At 38.7% G+C, this 16,050-nt stretch overlaps 1 protein-coding gene across 1 annotated transcript; it reads left to right on the forward strand.

Moving 5' to 3' along the window:
• The first annotated feature begins 645 nt into the window (after positions 1-645).
• LOC117564756 (dual oxidase) lies at positions 646-16,002 on the forward strand. Its single transcript, XM_034243649.2, has 11 exons — positions 646-771; positions 3,389-3,826; positions 10,057-10,137; positions 10,372-10,721; positions 10,822-11,026; positions 11,085-11,488; positions 11,544-11,821; positions 12,179-13,951; positions 14,010-15,093; positions 15,162-15,290; positions 15,353-16,002. Exons 2-11 carry the CDS (start codon positions 3,640-3,642, stop codon positions 15,479-15,481), a joined length of 4,620 nt encoding a protein of 1,539 aa, XP_034099540.2. The 5' UTR covers positions 646-771; positions 3,389-3,639; the 3' UTR covers positions 15,482-16,002.
• Positions 16,003-16,050: the final 48 nt, after the last annotated feature.

Consider the following 16,050-nt stretch of genomic DNA (forward strand, 5'->3'; position numbering starts at 1 on the left):
AATTTTTTTTTTTTCTATATGCAAATATTTGAGGCCTGAGGCCCATGTTTCATCAACATGATCGTAAATCTTCCACAACAAGTCGTTAACAGAATTAAGAACTCATAAAAACCGAAAAGTATAAGCAAATTTACATAGTGTACAGCTGATGGGGAGCTTCAATCACTAGCTTTGACTACTCAATTATGTAGCTGAAGAGCGCGATGAAGCGAACCTCTTCAGAGTTTGGCTCTCTTTGCAGATGGGCAGATGAGTTCCATTGAAGATGCTTGCTCTTCAGCCTGCTCTTCGCAGAGATCTGCACGGAGCTGATCTCTTTTGATCAGATGACCAGTTGGAAATGCCCACACAAAATGAGAGTGTGTGTTGTTTGTTGTTTGAAAGCCTGTTGGGTTCCTGTGGGAAACGTTGACATGACAATGATTAATACGACACGTTGTCATGTCGAAAATGACGGAACTCATTTAGAGGCGGACATGGAGACGGATCAGGGGACAACCACATCGTTTAAATCCGCTATACAAACGAAATGGAGCATAAACCGTACAATGGTCGTTGGAGCACGCGGCGAGGAGAGACAGCCAACCAGTAATAGAGAGCGCAAGCACTGTCGACCGGTTTCTTGGGAGAGCAAAGAGGGGGCGATGGTGGATTTTGTGTGATGTGCTCCCTAGCCCAGCTGAGGTGCCAGCCACACAGCTGAGTTTCAGTATTCAACGAACTCTTGGCCGCTGCGGACGTTTGTGCTCCCCTTGCTGCCTTAGCAAACTGGTGAGAATGAGAGAACGATAGAGACGGAACGGGATCGCTCTCTGATCGTAGTGAGAGTGAATGTGAAACGTGTCGCGCATGCGCTGTAGTTGTTGCTATTACTGTTGTTGTTGCGACTTGTGCTTCTCCGTTTCGTTCGGTTTCGTCTTCACCGTTATTATAATTTGTGTGCTGTGCGTTTTTTATCTATGCAAAGTGACAACCGAAGTTATGTGGATGGCAAATTGTTGAAATTGTTTGTCGAAAATTGCAAGCCCAAAGAAAAATAAGAGACTAAGTAAAACACCAACAACAACAAACAAGTGAAACAATCCACCCGCTGCAGTGTGTGCGTGTGTGTGTGTATGCGAGTTGTATTTTTTTTTTTAAATAGTCTTCCAGTTGTTGTTGCTTCTTTGTTGTGTTGTTGCTTTTTTTGGGTCGTCGTTCGTTGGTTCGCCATCTCTGTTGCGCACACGCAAATTCGTCGTCTTCGGGGCGTCATTTCGCCTCTTCTTTGTTCGCGTAGAGCGTCGTCTTCTTGTCTTTTGCTTATGTTCGTTTTTCGTTCGTGAATATAATTTATTTTCGTGTTTATTTTTGTGGCTGCTGCTGTGGCTTCTTCTCTTTGCTCATTCCTCCTCCTTCTCCATCATCATCCTACTCTTCGCACCAGCGATGCAACAACTCCAACAACTCCAACAACTTGGTAAAACCTACAAAAAAAAAAAAAAAAAAAAAAAAAAAAAAAAATACAAGAAAAAAATTGTTTTGCTTGCGCAATTTTTGCAATAGAAAAAACAAAACAAAATCAAAGTCAAATTTCCGAATTCGGAAATAAAATAATCGGAAGTGAAAAAGTAACGGTTAAAAGTGTGAAAATTAAACCAAAAATTGACCAGTTGCTACTAATAATTGTGTTCAACAATTTATAAAGAAAAATAAAAAAAATAAAAAAAACGAATGAAATGAAAGTTGCTATGGGCAAAAGTTGAAAAGCTTATAAACCAAGTCTGTGCATGTGTCTCGTAAGATTTGCATACAAATTATGGTTAAATTTAGACCCCACCGCATTCCCATGGCCCCTTTACAAAGTAATAGTAATTAAAGTCATATTCCGGAAATTGAAATTGTTGCCAGGCGAAGCAAGAATGTTGTTTAAAACATACTTAAGTTGCATAGGCAAAGTGGGAAGAAAATAAACTTTTCTAAATTCAGAAATAATTCTGTTTCGTTATTAGCTAGCCATGGTTTACATTTGAAGAAATTCATTAATACTTAAAACCAATCCTATATGAATCTCAACATTTGTTATGGTTTGTTTAATCTCTGTGTTTTTAAATTAGCTACGCTCAGTAATTGGCAGTGGGTTTTGAGTAATCTTCGGTTTAATAAAAGGGCCGCCCAATTCAACCTTTGTCCATTACTCTTTAACCGCGTAATTTTTCTTTACATTCCATTATAATTATCGCTTTCAACTCTTCCACGCTTTCATGAGTTTCTGCAGCTCTTCGCTTGAGTTTCTACACCCCATCCCCCTCTACAATCACCTCTACGTATTCATTACAGTTTCTGGAGGAATATTGGACTTACTTAAGTAGTTTGAGCTCATTTTGGGTGTCTCTTTGGCTTTATGACTTCGTTAGCTTTGCGAGGATTGTGTTGTTGTAAATGCTATTGTTAATTTTTTACAGTTGTGCAATGGATTTTGTTATTTTGCTTCTCTATATTTTTTTTTATTACTCTTGTGTGTTATGTTGTTGGTTTTTTCGGCTTCTTTCTCGACGTCTCGACTATTGTCGATTATGACTAATGGACGTTTGTCGGTTGTCGGTTTTGTTTGTAAGCTCGCAGAAGGTCAATTGTTTTGTGGGTAATTCCGTTTATTTTATATATACATATATATATATATGTATATCTGATATTTTTTGTTCAACTTTTTGTGGGTTGACTTGCCGTTTATTTTGCTGTACACATTGCATTTAATAAACGCGTTTTTTTCTGCTTTACTTACTTTGTGCAATATAATTAATTTCAAACATTAACGAACCATTTCGTCATTTACTTAAGCCTTTTGTGCAGTTGTTTTTTATAGTTGTTGTTTTTCATTGTAAAATATAAAGCACTTATGGTCAATATTGTTTTTTACTTATTGCTTTTTATTCATTTTTAAATAGTATTGAAAGCCTGAGAAATGTATTTTTAAATGTGCAAATTTTAAATGCATTGAAGCGTGATATTCTATTGTAGAATTCGATTATTGATCTACTTATTCCTTTGCATTATGACAATAATAATTGTATTGGTTACATATTAGTTTGAATATTTTTAACCGATTATTGCTTTTGGGTTTTTGCAGAAATCCATTGAAAAAATATATTATTATTTATAGGAATTTAACTACAAAAATCAACAAAAGTTCAACAACAAAATAAACCTACATCGCACACATAAAAAAAAAACGATCAAGCTTGACAAAATGAAAAAACTATATCGTGAAATAAATGCATAATTTAATGAATAATGAATAAATGTTTATGTCAAATCGCGTCACGAGTGTTTATCTTAAAGCAGCAACGAATCTTAGATCGTTTCTAATATGAATCAGAAATATTAATATAATCTGTGTCATTTGCAGTGCTATATAGAATTCCCCGGAAAAGATGAGCAAACATTGAAAATTGCACACGTGTATTTCGCAGCAGTCAGCCAATGTGGCGTGTGATAATAGAAATCTATTCGAAAATAATGCAAAATTAAGGCGCCTCAAGCAATCGAGCTAGCGAGCGACCCCCTTCAGTGCTTTACATAGTTTGTTTAATTAATTTCACAATACAATCCGCCAGTCAACGAATTTGTTTATAACAATAGCAATACTTGGCAATCAATATGAGTGTTCCAAGCGTGCCCCAACAGCGGGCATCATCAACAACTACCACTCGAACAACATCTAAAAAAGCCCAGCATAGCTGGAGACTGAGACTATATCTAGGGCCTAGGGTACTAGCCCCTCACAGCGCCCTCCTATTGTTGTTGATTAGTCTGGGCCTCAGCCTCGGATTTGTGCATTGTTATGGTGAGTACTTTTTTTGCATTGCATATACTCGTATGGCTATACAAATTCAATTAGGCTAAGTCTTAAAGAAAAATGCATACTAACCAAGGCTGACTTGATGAGAGCTAAGTCAAAGCAGCTGACACAGCATAGAAGTGGGATTAAAAGCAATTATAAAAAGTATGACAGCAAATTCAAATTTATGATCAAAAAGAGATATGAGCTTGTCAAGTTTAATATAAGATTTTTCACTTTACTTATTTTGATGTTGAAATTGAGTTAAATAATTTGGAGATTGATTTCGATTTCTATGCCTACTTTCTTTCAAGGTAGATCGATTAACTTGATAGACACTTTTGAGGTGTCAATCAAGTGAAAAGAAAACAAAGAGCAAGTGCTAATAGGATACATAATGAAATTGGCAAAGAAAGGAAAACAAAACGATGAGGTGAAGGCAAAACATATTTGAATACAAGTCTAGAGATTGAAGTGTGATCCAATGTTTAACTTCCCCATACCAAAACGTGCCACATGTGGTGCTGCGGGTCAGAGGGGGAGTCGCTAATACAATGGGTAATATTTCACATTGTTTGCAATAATTTCATTACGTTAAACAACAGCAACAACAACAGCGAGAAAACAAAAAAAAGGCAAATGATCCGCTGTGCATAAATCAAATGATTGGCAAAAAATTGCAAGCAAATAAAACGATCCGTGAAATTATATAGAAGAGGGCGGAGTGGAGGGCAGAGGTTAACTGCTAACCGAAGTAACCAACCCAAACACACACATAGACACACAGTCAGTCAGTCAGTCAGTCAGTAAGTCAGCCAGCTGGGTTGGTTGATCGTGCGTTGACATTTGACTCGGCGGCGTTCGAAGCTGCTGGGGCTGGGCCACGCCCACTTACCGTTTATTCAACATAGTACGTGACCAGCTTCAACAGTCAGACATCTTAGAATCAATTGCCCCCCTCACCCGATTCACCCGAGTGCTCAGGAAATACTCGTATTAATATGAATAATAAATAACCAACGCCGTCGTCGTTTATCGGTCAGTTAGAGGCACGAGATCTTGGCATGTCTGCCGATATGCTGTCAGTCATACATACATAGAAACAGAGGGGCATTGTCTAGACTCTAGACTCTCTAGACCACAAGCTGTATGTTAGATCTCCTCACGAGGATGACGTCAAATAGTCGTTAGCAAGTTATAATCTGCCATTATGATGCGTTTATTTGTTGTAATTACAATAACTTTTCCTATGGCAGTTGCTTGAGGTGATTTGAAATGGCTAATTATACGGGAAGTATAATTTAATGAAATTTAAGAATACTAGATTAAGATAAAATGTAAAGATTTTATTATGAACTAAACTAGCAAATAGTCTTTTGAGTACATAGCGAATTTGACATTTTTCAATAGTTAAAAACTTTCAAATATTTCCAAATTAACTTAATAACTTTTTAAGCTGATTGATTACACTTTCCATAAAAAGCAAAACATTACAAATACTTAAAATGATGGCAAAAAATCCCCAACTTGAATAATCTTAGGCCGATGCTTATTATTTTTTGTACTTATATGGGGATTTTACCACAACCACCATAATTATTTCAATTACTTTGTGATTCTTCTTCCATTTCGATTTTTAAATTGCCAATTGTCCAAAATAAAAACCACCACAATTATGAAGCATATTTCAAGAATGTTGTGCTTCCCAAGATCTATCAATTTGCTATGTAACCATTTTCGCTTTTAGAGATTTGATTTAATTATTTACATCTATGTTAAAATAGCCAATATTGGAGATTTTAATTAAACAAATGGCATTTTGATTAATGGAGTTAGAATGCCAAAAATACAAAGAGCAAAAACGCAAGCAAAATTCATTAACATCGTGTAAGTAAAATACTTAAAATGAAACAAATGCCCGGCTTGTTGTATTCACTATCATTTTGGACTTTTTTGGAGTGACTGCATTCTTAGACAGCATTTCAAGATGCTGACAACTTTTTCTTGTTGTCTAATTAAAGTCGCAAAGATGAAAAAGAATTTTGGGCTTCATTAAATTTGTTAAATTTGGCTTGACGTCGTCTACCTGCACCTGGGTGTATGGATAGTGTTAATTGATTTTTTATGAAATTAAGTCATGTGCGCATTTTTGCCAACGCTTGAATTGGTAACCAATTAACAGCTAACAAATAGACTTTATTGTAGTCGTATTGTATTAGTTTTATGTGTCAATGAATTGAAAACCTATTTGTGGCGCCTCTGACAAATTGATTGGGTCAACTTCTTAAAACTAAATGTTGTCTTGGTTGTGCTCATAAGTGACTGCTATAGATTTTTAAAATCGCAATTCACGTGATTAACACCAAGCTAACAAATATAATACAAGACAGGCACGAAAATTAATGTTCAATACTTATTTCATTATAAACTTTAATCTTGTTTAAAGTGTTATTGGTGTAGAAACTACAAACAACGCAAAATAATTATAAATTATTGTAATTTGTCAATGAAATATTCCATTCGAAACTGAGTATTACCAAATGAATCCGCCAATTTCAATTTTACGCGCTTTTAATTACAGCGTGACGCAATAAGTTACGCTAAAATCCGTCGATTTTCCTCACATTAACTCGATACGTATGTATACAGATTTTAGTGTACACGTATGTATATGTGCGGCGATATGCCCAGGTTTTGCAATAGACCATCTAATCACCAAAAGTCACGCATTAGGCTAACAGATGAAAGTGAAACATGCAACAGCGTGGACAAATCAAAAGACTTAGAAAACGAACGTGAAATCGTTGACAATTGATGACGAACGAAACAAACCGACAATTGTCTCTCACCTTATGTACTTTATATACTTTATACCGAAAGTATATCATATTTTTTGTTGTGCTTTTTGAGGGGGCAATCCGTGATGTCGTGCATGTTTTCCCCCAAAAACACACATCGGTATCTGTGATGGAGTCCGTCCGATCATTCCGTGCTGTGAGGCAGGTGTTTGACGCTGGCATTCCAAAGCCACCAACGCAATCGGTGATGTACGATATGTATCGTATATATTATTTATATGTACGAACGTACGTACGTGTGTCATCTGAAGTCAGCTGAGGCTTCCGTTGACTCTTCGCTCTTTCTCACACTCACTCGCTGTGTAACTACTCTTCATCTCGTTGTTGTTGTTTTAGTTGTTGCTGTTGTTGTTGTTTTTTTGCTAGATACCTTTTTGGTTAACCGGATCTGATTCTGAAGATTGTTGCTTCAGTGTTTTGTTGTTTAAATATAGTCTCAGGTCTCACTTGCTGTTGCCATCCATCATTCCACACACACTCACAGTCACACACATACACACACACCAACACACGTGCGAGCGTTGCTCTCGAAAATGGCACAAAATATAGTCATGCTGTGTGTTGTTGTCGTTGATGTTGCTTTTGCCTGTCAACGTCATGATTTTAATAGTTATTTCGTCTGAAAAAACGTTTAGCGATTCTTTTGTTTCATCATCGAGCTAAAACGTTTGGCATTTCGAGTGCGCTACATAAAAATGACAAACAATCTCAGAGTTGAATTCAATTCGTTATTCTTATTCAATAAAAATTCACAGTATTATTTCGAGTATTATTTATGGCGCCCAAATAGGTATTCCTTTTCGCCTTCGGATGCAAACACATTTGTCACTACTTCTGTTATAAATTCATTTAATCCCGAGCATCCAGTTTGTTTTTGGTTGCGGCCATTGCCTTTCATTGTTGAACTGGTTTAAAGTAAACCATTTCTCTTGTGGGAGTCTAGTTAGTCAGATAAACATAAAACCGGTAGGAATATTCAAATAAAACTTGAGCAATCTAAAGATTTTCTTATATCAGCTGTTGAATATAGATTTCAATATACCTGTTACCCATTAAATATATATTTAAAAAAATATTTATAGAAGTTGGAGTAAAGAATCCCCGAGCACATAAAATCAACACGTTCCTGATAAGTTTCAACAAATTTAGCAGCACAACAATAGTAACAACATGCAAAATGATGATAAACAAAATCTAAAAAACTTGTTTGAAAACAAAACTTTTCGATTTTAAATTGTATCATTAATGAAATCTAGGTAGTGTGTATAGGGTATGGCATAGTTTGAATTCCAGTTTACCCTTTATGATTCAGAAGCTTAACTTGAAAAACAACACTAGGCTAAATTCATTAATATGGTACTAATAAATAATTTTGTTAAGAATTAAACTAGATTCTAAGAAAAACAAAATTTTTTGCATTTGCTTGTCTTAAAGTATGGATCGTTAAGTACTGATGAATAATCAGTTGCTTTAGTTTAAGTTGTCTACTATTTTAGTTTATTAGAATTTTTGTCGAGCAATACAATAATAAATAAAATTTATATTAATTTAATGAATATAGAAAAAACATTTGAGCAAATTCTAGTGCTCGACATTAAATTAAGCTGAAATGCTCAATTTGTCATAACAAAACGGTTGCAGTGCTAGTAAACACTATAACCAATTAAAAGTCAAACAAATATGTAAATTGAGGCCTAAATATTAGCAATAGTCTGTTTAGGTGGGGTTGATACTTAAAGCCCTGACCGCGAGTCAATCAATTTTGCAGTCAATTAAAGTGACTAAACGCATTCACTCAGTAGCTAAACAATCTACAAACTTGCAGTTCTCACTTAGTATGTAAAAAAAACTGGCTTAGTGAGCTACTAGTTCAAATAATTGTAACTCATTTTTTGTTTTATTCTCGGAGCAACATTTATGGCATTCCCAGATCTTAACTAGAACAATTTAATGCGTAATTTGCACGCACAAAATGTCACAAAATAAATCTTAATAAATTACCGACAGTTATCGGCTTGCCTAACTGACCATAAACAACATTTTCGATTATTTCGCAATTAAACAAGTAATATACATATTCGCATAAATTGTACACGCTTGTACTCAATATTAACTGGAATTTTATTTTAACTTTGTATATTTATATCTTATATATATTTTTTCGCAGTTCTTACTAGATAATTTTAAAATGTGCGTTTTAAATAAAATCTCTGTGTGGAGTTGGGGAGAGTTAAATAAAGTTCACTATTCTATCTCTTATAGAGTATTATAGAGTACTATGTTGATCAGCTTCAACAGCCGAGACGATATAGCCATGCCTGTTTGTCTGTATGAACACCAAGATTGAGAGCTGCAGAAATGCACATCGAACCAATCGAAGAGAAGACGAAGCTAGATTGGAACATATAAGAGTTCTCGTTGACAATCTTATGTATTTTTGTTACCCTATAGTATATTTTAAAAATAAAAGTATATCGATATGCTTAATATAGCCTTCGGTATATTTGAAAAATATGTTCGGTATATTCATTTGAAAGTTTTTTTTTTAGAATAGTACCGCAATGTGTTCTATTTATTGAAAACGGGTAGCTTTGTTACTTGTTAAGTTAAATGCCTTCTGCAAATTATTGACGTTTCAAATTTATTTAAACTAATACAGAAAATCGAAAACAAATTAGAGTAATTTTGCGCTTACACTTACATATATATTTTTTTTAAATTAATTATTTAGTCATTTTCTTCTTTTTATAAATCGCTCCCAATTTTGTGTTTAATATGTAAATCGTGCATTTCCGCCGCAAAATCTATTGACTTCACCGCTTGACAACTAAGAGAGAAGAATGTATACAATCTACACCACCGATATTGTTCTATATATATGTATATACCCAATTTGACAATAAACATACGGAACTATCAAATCACGTTATCATATAACTGTCACAATCAATGATCAGTTAATATATGATTTACTGCATGAATAACTTGATTGTATTGAATTCAACTTTTATGAAATTCCATAATGCTTGAGAGAATTAGATCAAATTATAAAACGACATAGAAGACAGTTATAGTTATGTTTTTGATATGACATCTTGTTTTAATATGTGCCAATGCAGAAGTATTAATATCGTTAAGTTTATATGTACTATAATTTTTAATCCAATGAATCTAAAATTTAGTCAACTTATATTTGTATACTTACATTATATACTTAAATACTTTCATCACTTTTATTTTCTAAAATTTAGTCAACTTATATCTGTAATAATAAATACTTTCATCTTTTTTAACATATATTTGTTAAATTATATACTGCAAAATGCATTCATTAACAAGTTTTTCTAATCGTGCGAATTTAATTCGATTTGTTTTCAGAGAAAATGTATAGTCAGACTGAAAAGCAGCGTTACGATGGCTGGTATAATAATCTGGCCCATCCCGACTGGGGCTCTGTAGGTAAGTACGAACTGCATGTGGTCTTAATTAGATATAGTTATACTGTTTATTGCATTATAATTATATGTAAATACGGCAACTTTCTGAATGTTTGTTGAACTGTGCAAGCTAATTTAATTAGGTTCGTTGAGAATGCAAACTAAATGTTGAAATTAGCATAACACCAACACGATGATAATACGTGATCAATTGCATAGTAACAGTGATTAAATAAGATTTGAAAATAATTTTCAGACAGCCATCTGGTGCGCAAGGCACCGCCCTCATACTCAGATGGAGTATACGCCATGGCAGGGGCCAATCGACCCTCGACGAGGCGACTGAGTCGGTTGTTCATGCGCGGACGCGATGGATTGGGTTCGAAATTCAATCGAACCGCTTTGCTGGCCTTCTTCGGCCAGGTGGTGGCCAATGAGATTGTGATGGCATCGGAATCGGGCTGCCCCATTGAAATGCATCGCATTGAGATTGAGAAGTGCGATGAGATGTACGATCGCGAGTGTCGCGGTGACAAATATATACCCTTCCATAGGGCTGCCTACGATCGGACCACGGGTCAAAGTCCGAATGCGCCAAGGGAACAGGTGAGTCTGAAAGTGGGCAACCCAATAGAAAATAAAAAGCAAACCAATTGGGAGCGTCAGAAACTGGTGTACAAATGTCGCTATAAAAACTACTCCGCAGATAAATCAAATGACTGCTTGGATTGATGGCAGTTTCATTTACAGCACCTCTGAGGCGTGGCTCAATGCCATGCGCTCCTTCCACAACGGCACCCTGCTCACCCAGAAGGATGGCAAGCTTCCGGTGCGCAACACTATGCGGGTGCCGCTCTTCAACAATCCGGTGCCGAACGTGATGAAGATGCTCAGTCCCGAGCGGTTATTCCGTAAGCCAAATCTTACTGCGACTATCTTAGAATCCGTACTCAACAATCCTTTTTGCAGTGCTGGGAGATCCGCGTACCAATCAAAATCCCGCCCTCCTCTCGTTTGCCATACTCTTTCTGCGCTGGCACAACACTTTGGCGCAGCGCATCAAGCGCTTGAATCCCACCTGGTGTGATGAGGACATCTTCCAGCGTGCTCGCCACACTGTGATTGCCAGTCTACAGAACGTCATTGTCTACGAGTACCTGCCGGCATTTCTGGGTTCACCCATGCCACCCTATGAGGGTTATAAACAGGACATACATCCGGGCATTGGTCACATATTCCAAGCAGCCGCTTTTCGCTTTGGTCACACCATGATTCCACCCGGAATCTATCGACGCGATGGCGAATGCAATTTCAAGCAGACACCAATGGGATATCCCGCAATTCGCCTGTGCTCTACGTGGTGGGACTCCAGCGTGAGTATGTGATTTGATTTGAACTGTTCTGGAACTTATATTTACCTTTTTGCAGGGTTTCTTCACCGACACCAGCGTGGAGGAGGTTCTGATGGGTCTATCTTCGCAGATTTCAGAACGAGAGGATCCTGTTCTATGCTCCGATGTGCGTGACAAACTTTTTGGACCCATGGAGTTTACGCGTCGCGATTTGGGTGCACTAAACATAATGAGGGGTCGTGACAACGGTCTGCCCGATTATAATACCGCCCGAGAAGCTTATGGTCTGCAGAGACACGCCACTTGGACGGACATCAATCCGCAGCTATTTGAAGCACAGCCAGGGCTATTAGAGTAAGTTTAAGCAGCTAACAATTGTTATTGGGTATTTATTATAATTGAGTAATTTGTTATGCCAGAGGCAGAATTGGTTAGAAACACAATAACACGGAAACTGAATTGGTTTTAAGTTATTTATTTGTGACTGACTGTGAGTTAACGACTAATTTAGTGGATAAATATAGTAAATTATCAATATTAGCAAACAACACTAGAAATATTCTTTGCCTTGATACAGAAAATACATTTTTGATTTGCTTAATCTTTTACCTTTAAGGACTAGGCAAAACAAAAGTGATTAGATACTAAAAGTAAAAAAATGAAGTAAAAAGAATCAATCAATCAATCCTTTTTACTTTTTCTGTTCTGCAGTATGTTGAAAGAAGCCTACAGCAATCAGTTGGACGACGTGGACGTTTACGTCGGCGGCATGCTGGAATCCTATGGTCGTCCTGGAGAGCTTTTCACCAATGTTATCAAGGAGCAGTTCACGCGGTTGCGAGACGCCGATCGCTTTTGGTTTGAGAACGAGCGTAATGGCATTTTTACGCCCGAGGAAATTGCGGAGTTACGCAAGATTACGCTGTGGGACATCATTGTAAATAGCACAGACATTGACGAGGATGAGATTCAACGCGATGTCTTCATGTGGCATGCAGGAGATCCTTGTCCGCAGCCAATGCAGCTGAATGCTACAGAGCTTGAACCCTGCAACTATTTGGAGGGATACGATTACTTCTCCGGCTCGGAACTCATGTTCATCTATGTGTGCGTCTTTCTGGGATTCGTACCCATTCTGTGTGCTGGCGCCGGTTACTGTGTGGTTAAGTTACAGAATAGCAAGCGTCGAAGGCTGAAGATACGCCAAGAGGCATTGCGAGCACCTCAGCAAAAGGGTTCCGTGGACAAGATGTTGGCACGTGAGTGGTTGCATGCCAACCACAAGCGTCTGGTCACTGTCAAGTTCGGTCCTGAGGCTGCCATTTATACAGTAGATCGCAAGGGCGAAAAGCTGCGCACTTTTAGTCTGCAGCACGTGGACATGGTCAGTGTGGAGGAGTCCGCCACCAATCACATCAAGAAGAAGCCCTACATACTGTTGCGTGTGCCCAGCGATCATGATCTGGTGCTGGAGCTGGAGTCCTACGGAGCGCGGCGAAAGTTCGTCAAGAAGTTGGAGGACTTTCTGCTGCTGCACAAAAAGGAACTCACGCTCATGGAGGTTAATCGTGACATTATGTTGGCCAGAGCAGAGACACGAGAGCGCCGCCAGAAGCGGCTGGAATACTTCTTCCGGGAGGCCTACGCCTTGACGTTTGGACTACGACCTGGCGAGCGAAGACGTCGCTCTGATGCCTCCAGCGATGGCGAAGTAATGACCGTGATGAGGACCAGCCTGTCGAAGGCAGAATTTGCCGCCGCACTGGGCATGAAACCAAACGATATGTTTGTGCGCAAGATGTTCAACATTGTGGACAAGGATCAGGATGGTCGCATTAGTTTCCAGGAGTTCCTCGAGACGGTTGTGCTCTTCTCACGCGGCAAAACCGACGACAAGCTTCGCATTATCTTCGACATGTGCGATAATGATCGAAACGGCGTCATCGACAAGGGAGAACTAAGTGAGATGATGCGTTCACTGGTGGAGATTGCACGCACCACAAGCCTGGGCGATGATCAGGTCACTGAACTGATTGATGGCATGTTCCAGGACGTTGGCCTTGAGCATAAGAATCACTTAACCTATCAGGACTTTAAGCTGATGATGAAGGAATACAAGGGAGACTTTGTGGCCATTGGCCTCGATTGCAAGGGTGCCAAGCAAAATTTCCTGGACACTTCCACGAATGTCGCCCGCATGACCTCGTTCAACATTGAACCCATGCAGGACAAGCCACGACATTGGCTGCTCGCCAAGTGGGATGCCTACATAACATTCCTGGAGGAGAACCGTCAAAATATCTTCTATCTATTCCTGTTCTATGTGGTCACAATTGTGCTCTTCGTGGAGCGCTTTATTCACTACTCATTCATGGCAGAGCACACGGATCTGAGGCACATCATGGGCGTGGGCATTGCAATCACGCGAGGATCAGCTGCCTCGCTATCCTTCTGCTACTCCCTGCTGCTGCTGACTATGTCCCGGTGAGTAGGCTTAGACCCTTTCGTAGTTATAGTATATTATTCAGTTCGGTCTTTGTAGCAATCTCATCACGAAACTCAAGGAATTCCCCATACAGCAATACATTCCCCTGGACTCGCACATCCAGTTTCACAAGATTGCAGCCTGCACAGCGTTATTCTTCTCGGTTCTTCACACAGTCGGACACATTGTGAACTTCTACCACGTGTCAACGCAGTCACATGAGAATCTCCGTTGTCTCACGAGGGAAGTGCACTTTGCCTCCGACTACAAGCCGGACATCACGTTCTGGCTCTTCCAGACGGTGACTGGCACAACGGGAGTGCTGCTCTTCATCATCATGTGCATCATTTTCGTGTTTGCCCATCCCACCATACGCAAGCGTGCGTACAATTTCTTCTGGAACATGCACACGCTCTACATTGGCCTCTATCTACTGAGTCTAATCCATGGACTGGCGCGTCTGACGGGGCCGCCTCGCTTCTGGATGTTCTTCCTGGGACCTGGTATTGTCTACACGCTCGATAAAATTGTCTCGCTGCGCACCAAGTACATGGCATTGGATGTCATCGAGACGGACTTGTTACCCTCGGATGTAATCAAAATCAAGTTCTACAGGCCTCCAAATCTAAAGTATTTGTCCGGTCAATGGGTGCGTCTCTCCTGCACTGCCTTCCGACCCCATGAGATGCATAGCTTTACTCTGACCTCAGCACCACATGAAAACTTCCTCAGCTGTCACATTAAGGCGCAGGGTCCCTGGACCTGGAAGCTGCGGAATTATTTCGATCCGTGCAACTACAATCCTGAGGATCAGCCAAAGATACGCATCGAAGGTCCGTTTGGCGGCGGTAATCAGGATTGGTATAAGTTTGAGGTGGCCGTCATGGTGGGCGGTGGCATCGGTGTCACGCCCTACGCCTCCATACTGAACGATCTGGTGTTTGGCACCAGCACCAATCGCTACTCGGGCGTGGCCTGCAAGAAGGTCTACTTCCTGTGGATCTGTCCATCTCACAAGCACTTTGAGTGGTTTATTGATGTGTTGCGCGATGTGGAGAAGAAGGATGTGACGAATGTCCTTGAGATCCACATCTTTATAACACAGTTCTTCCACAAATTCGATCTAAGAACAACGATGCTGGTGAGTATCACATATAATCCATAAATTAATTTTATTATTATTGATTTAATTTTCTGGTTCCTTTGCAGTACATTTGCGAGAACCATTTCCAGCGCCTCTCCAAGACCTCGATATTCACAGGTCTGAAGGCAGTGAATCATTTCGGACGTCCCGACATGTCCAGCTTCCTTAAGTTTGTGCAAAAGAAGCACTCCTATGTAAGCTACTCTATAATTTATACAATATAATATGATTAATCCAATAACTATTTCACTTGCAGGTTTCTAAAATAGGTGTCTTCTCGTGCGGTCCGAGGCCGCTGACAAAGAGCGTCATGTCCGCCTGTGATGAAGTGAATAAAACACGCAAGTTGCCTTACTTTATACATCACTTTGAGAACTTTGGTTAAGCTTTTTGCTCTACCGAATAACTCTACAATTCTCTGCCAGCAACTACAACAACAATCACAAGAATCTACGATAATACAAAAGATAAATCTACGAAATATTTATGTATTAAGTTTCATTCATTCTCAGCATTTAAGCGAATTTCGAAGCACACTTTCTTCCTGTACTTTTCGTACTTCTCTATTTAACCACAACTATCTCTCACCTACACATACACACACACTCACAAAAACACACACATCTCTACTGTACTTAAATGTATGTGTAAATTTGTCATGCGCCTGCGTTCATAATTTAGTCAAGTTCTATTTAGTGCATTATGAAAATTTTCATTGATATTTAGCGACAAACAACAAAGCGGCCTCTACTCAATTTATGCTCATATGCTCGTATGTGTATATGTTTATATATGTATGTATGTTTGTGTATATGTGTATTTATTAAAAATATGATTTGTTATGAGTTTTTGTAAACCGTTTGCATTATTTATTAAAATTTACAATATAATTGAAACAACGCACCAGAAATATTCTTTGTTTTCATTGACTAGCTGGTAAGTACTTCAAACAAG

Source organism: Drosophila albomicans, chromosome 2L, assembly GCF_009650485.2.
Source record: "Drosophila albomicans strain 15112-1751.03 chromosome 2L, ASM965048v2, whole genome shotgun sequence".
Lineage (NCBI taxonomy): Eukaryota > Metazoa > Arthropoda > Insecta > Diptera > Drosophilidae > Drosophila > Drosophila albomicans.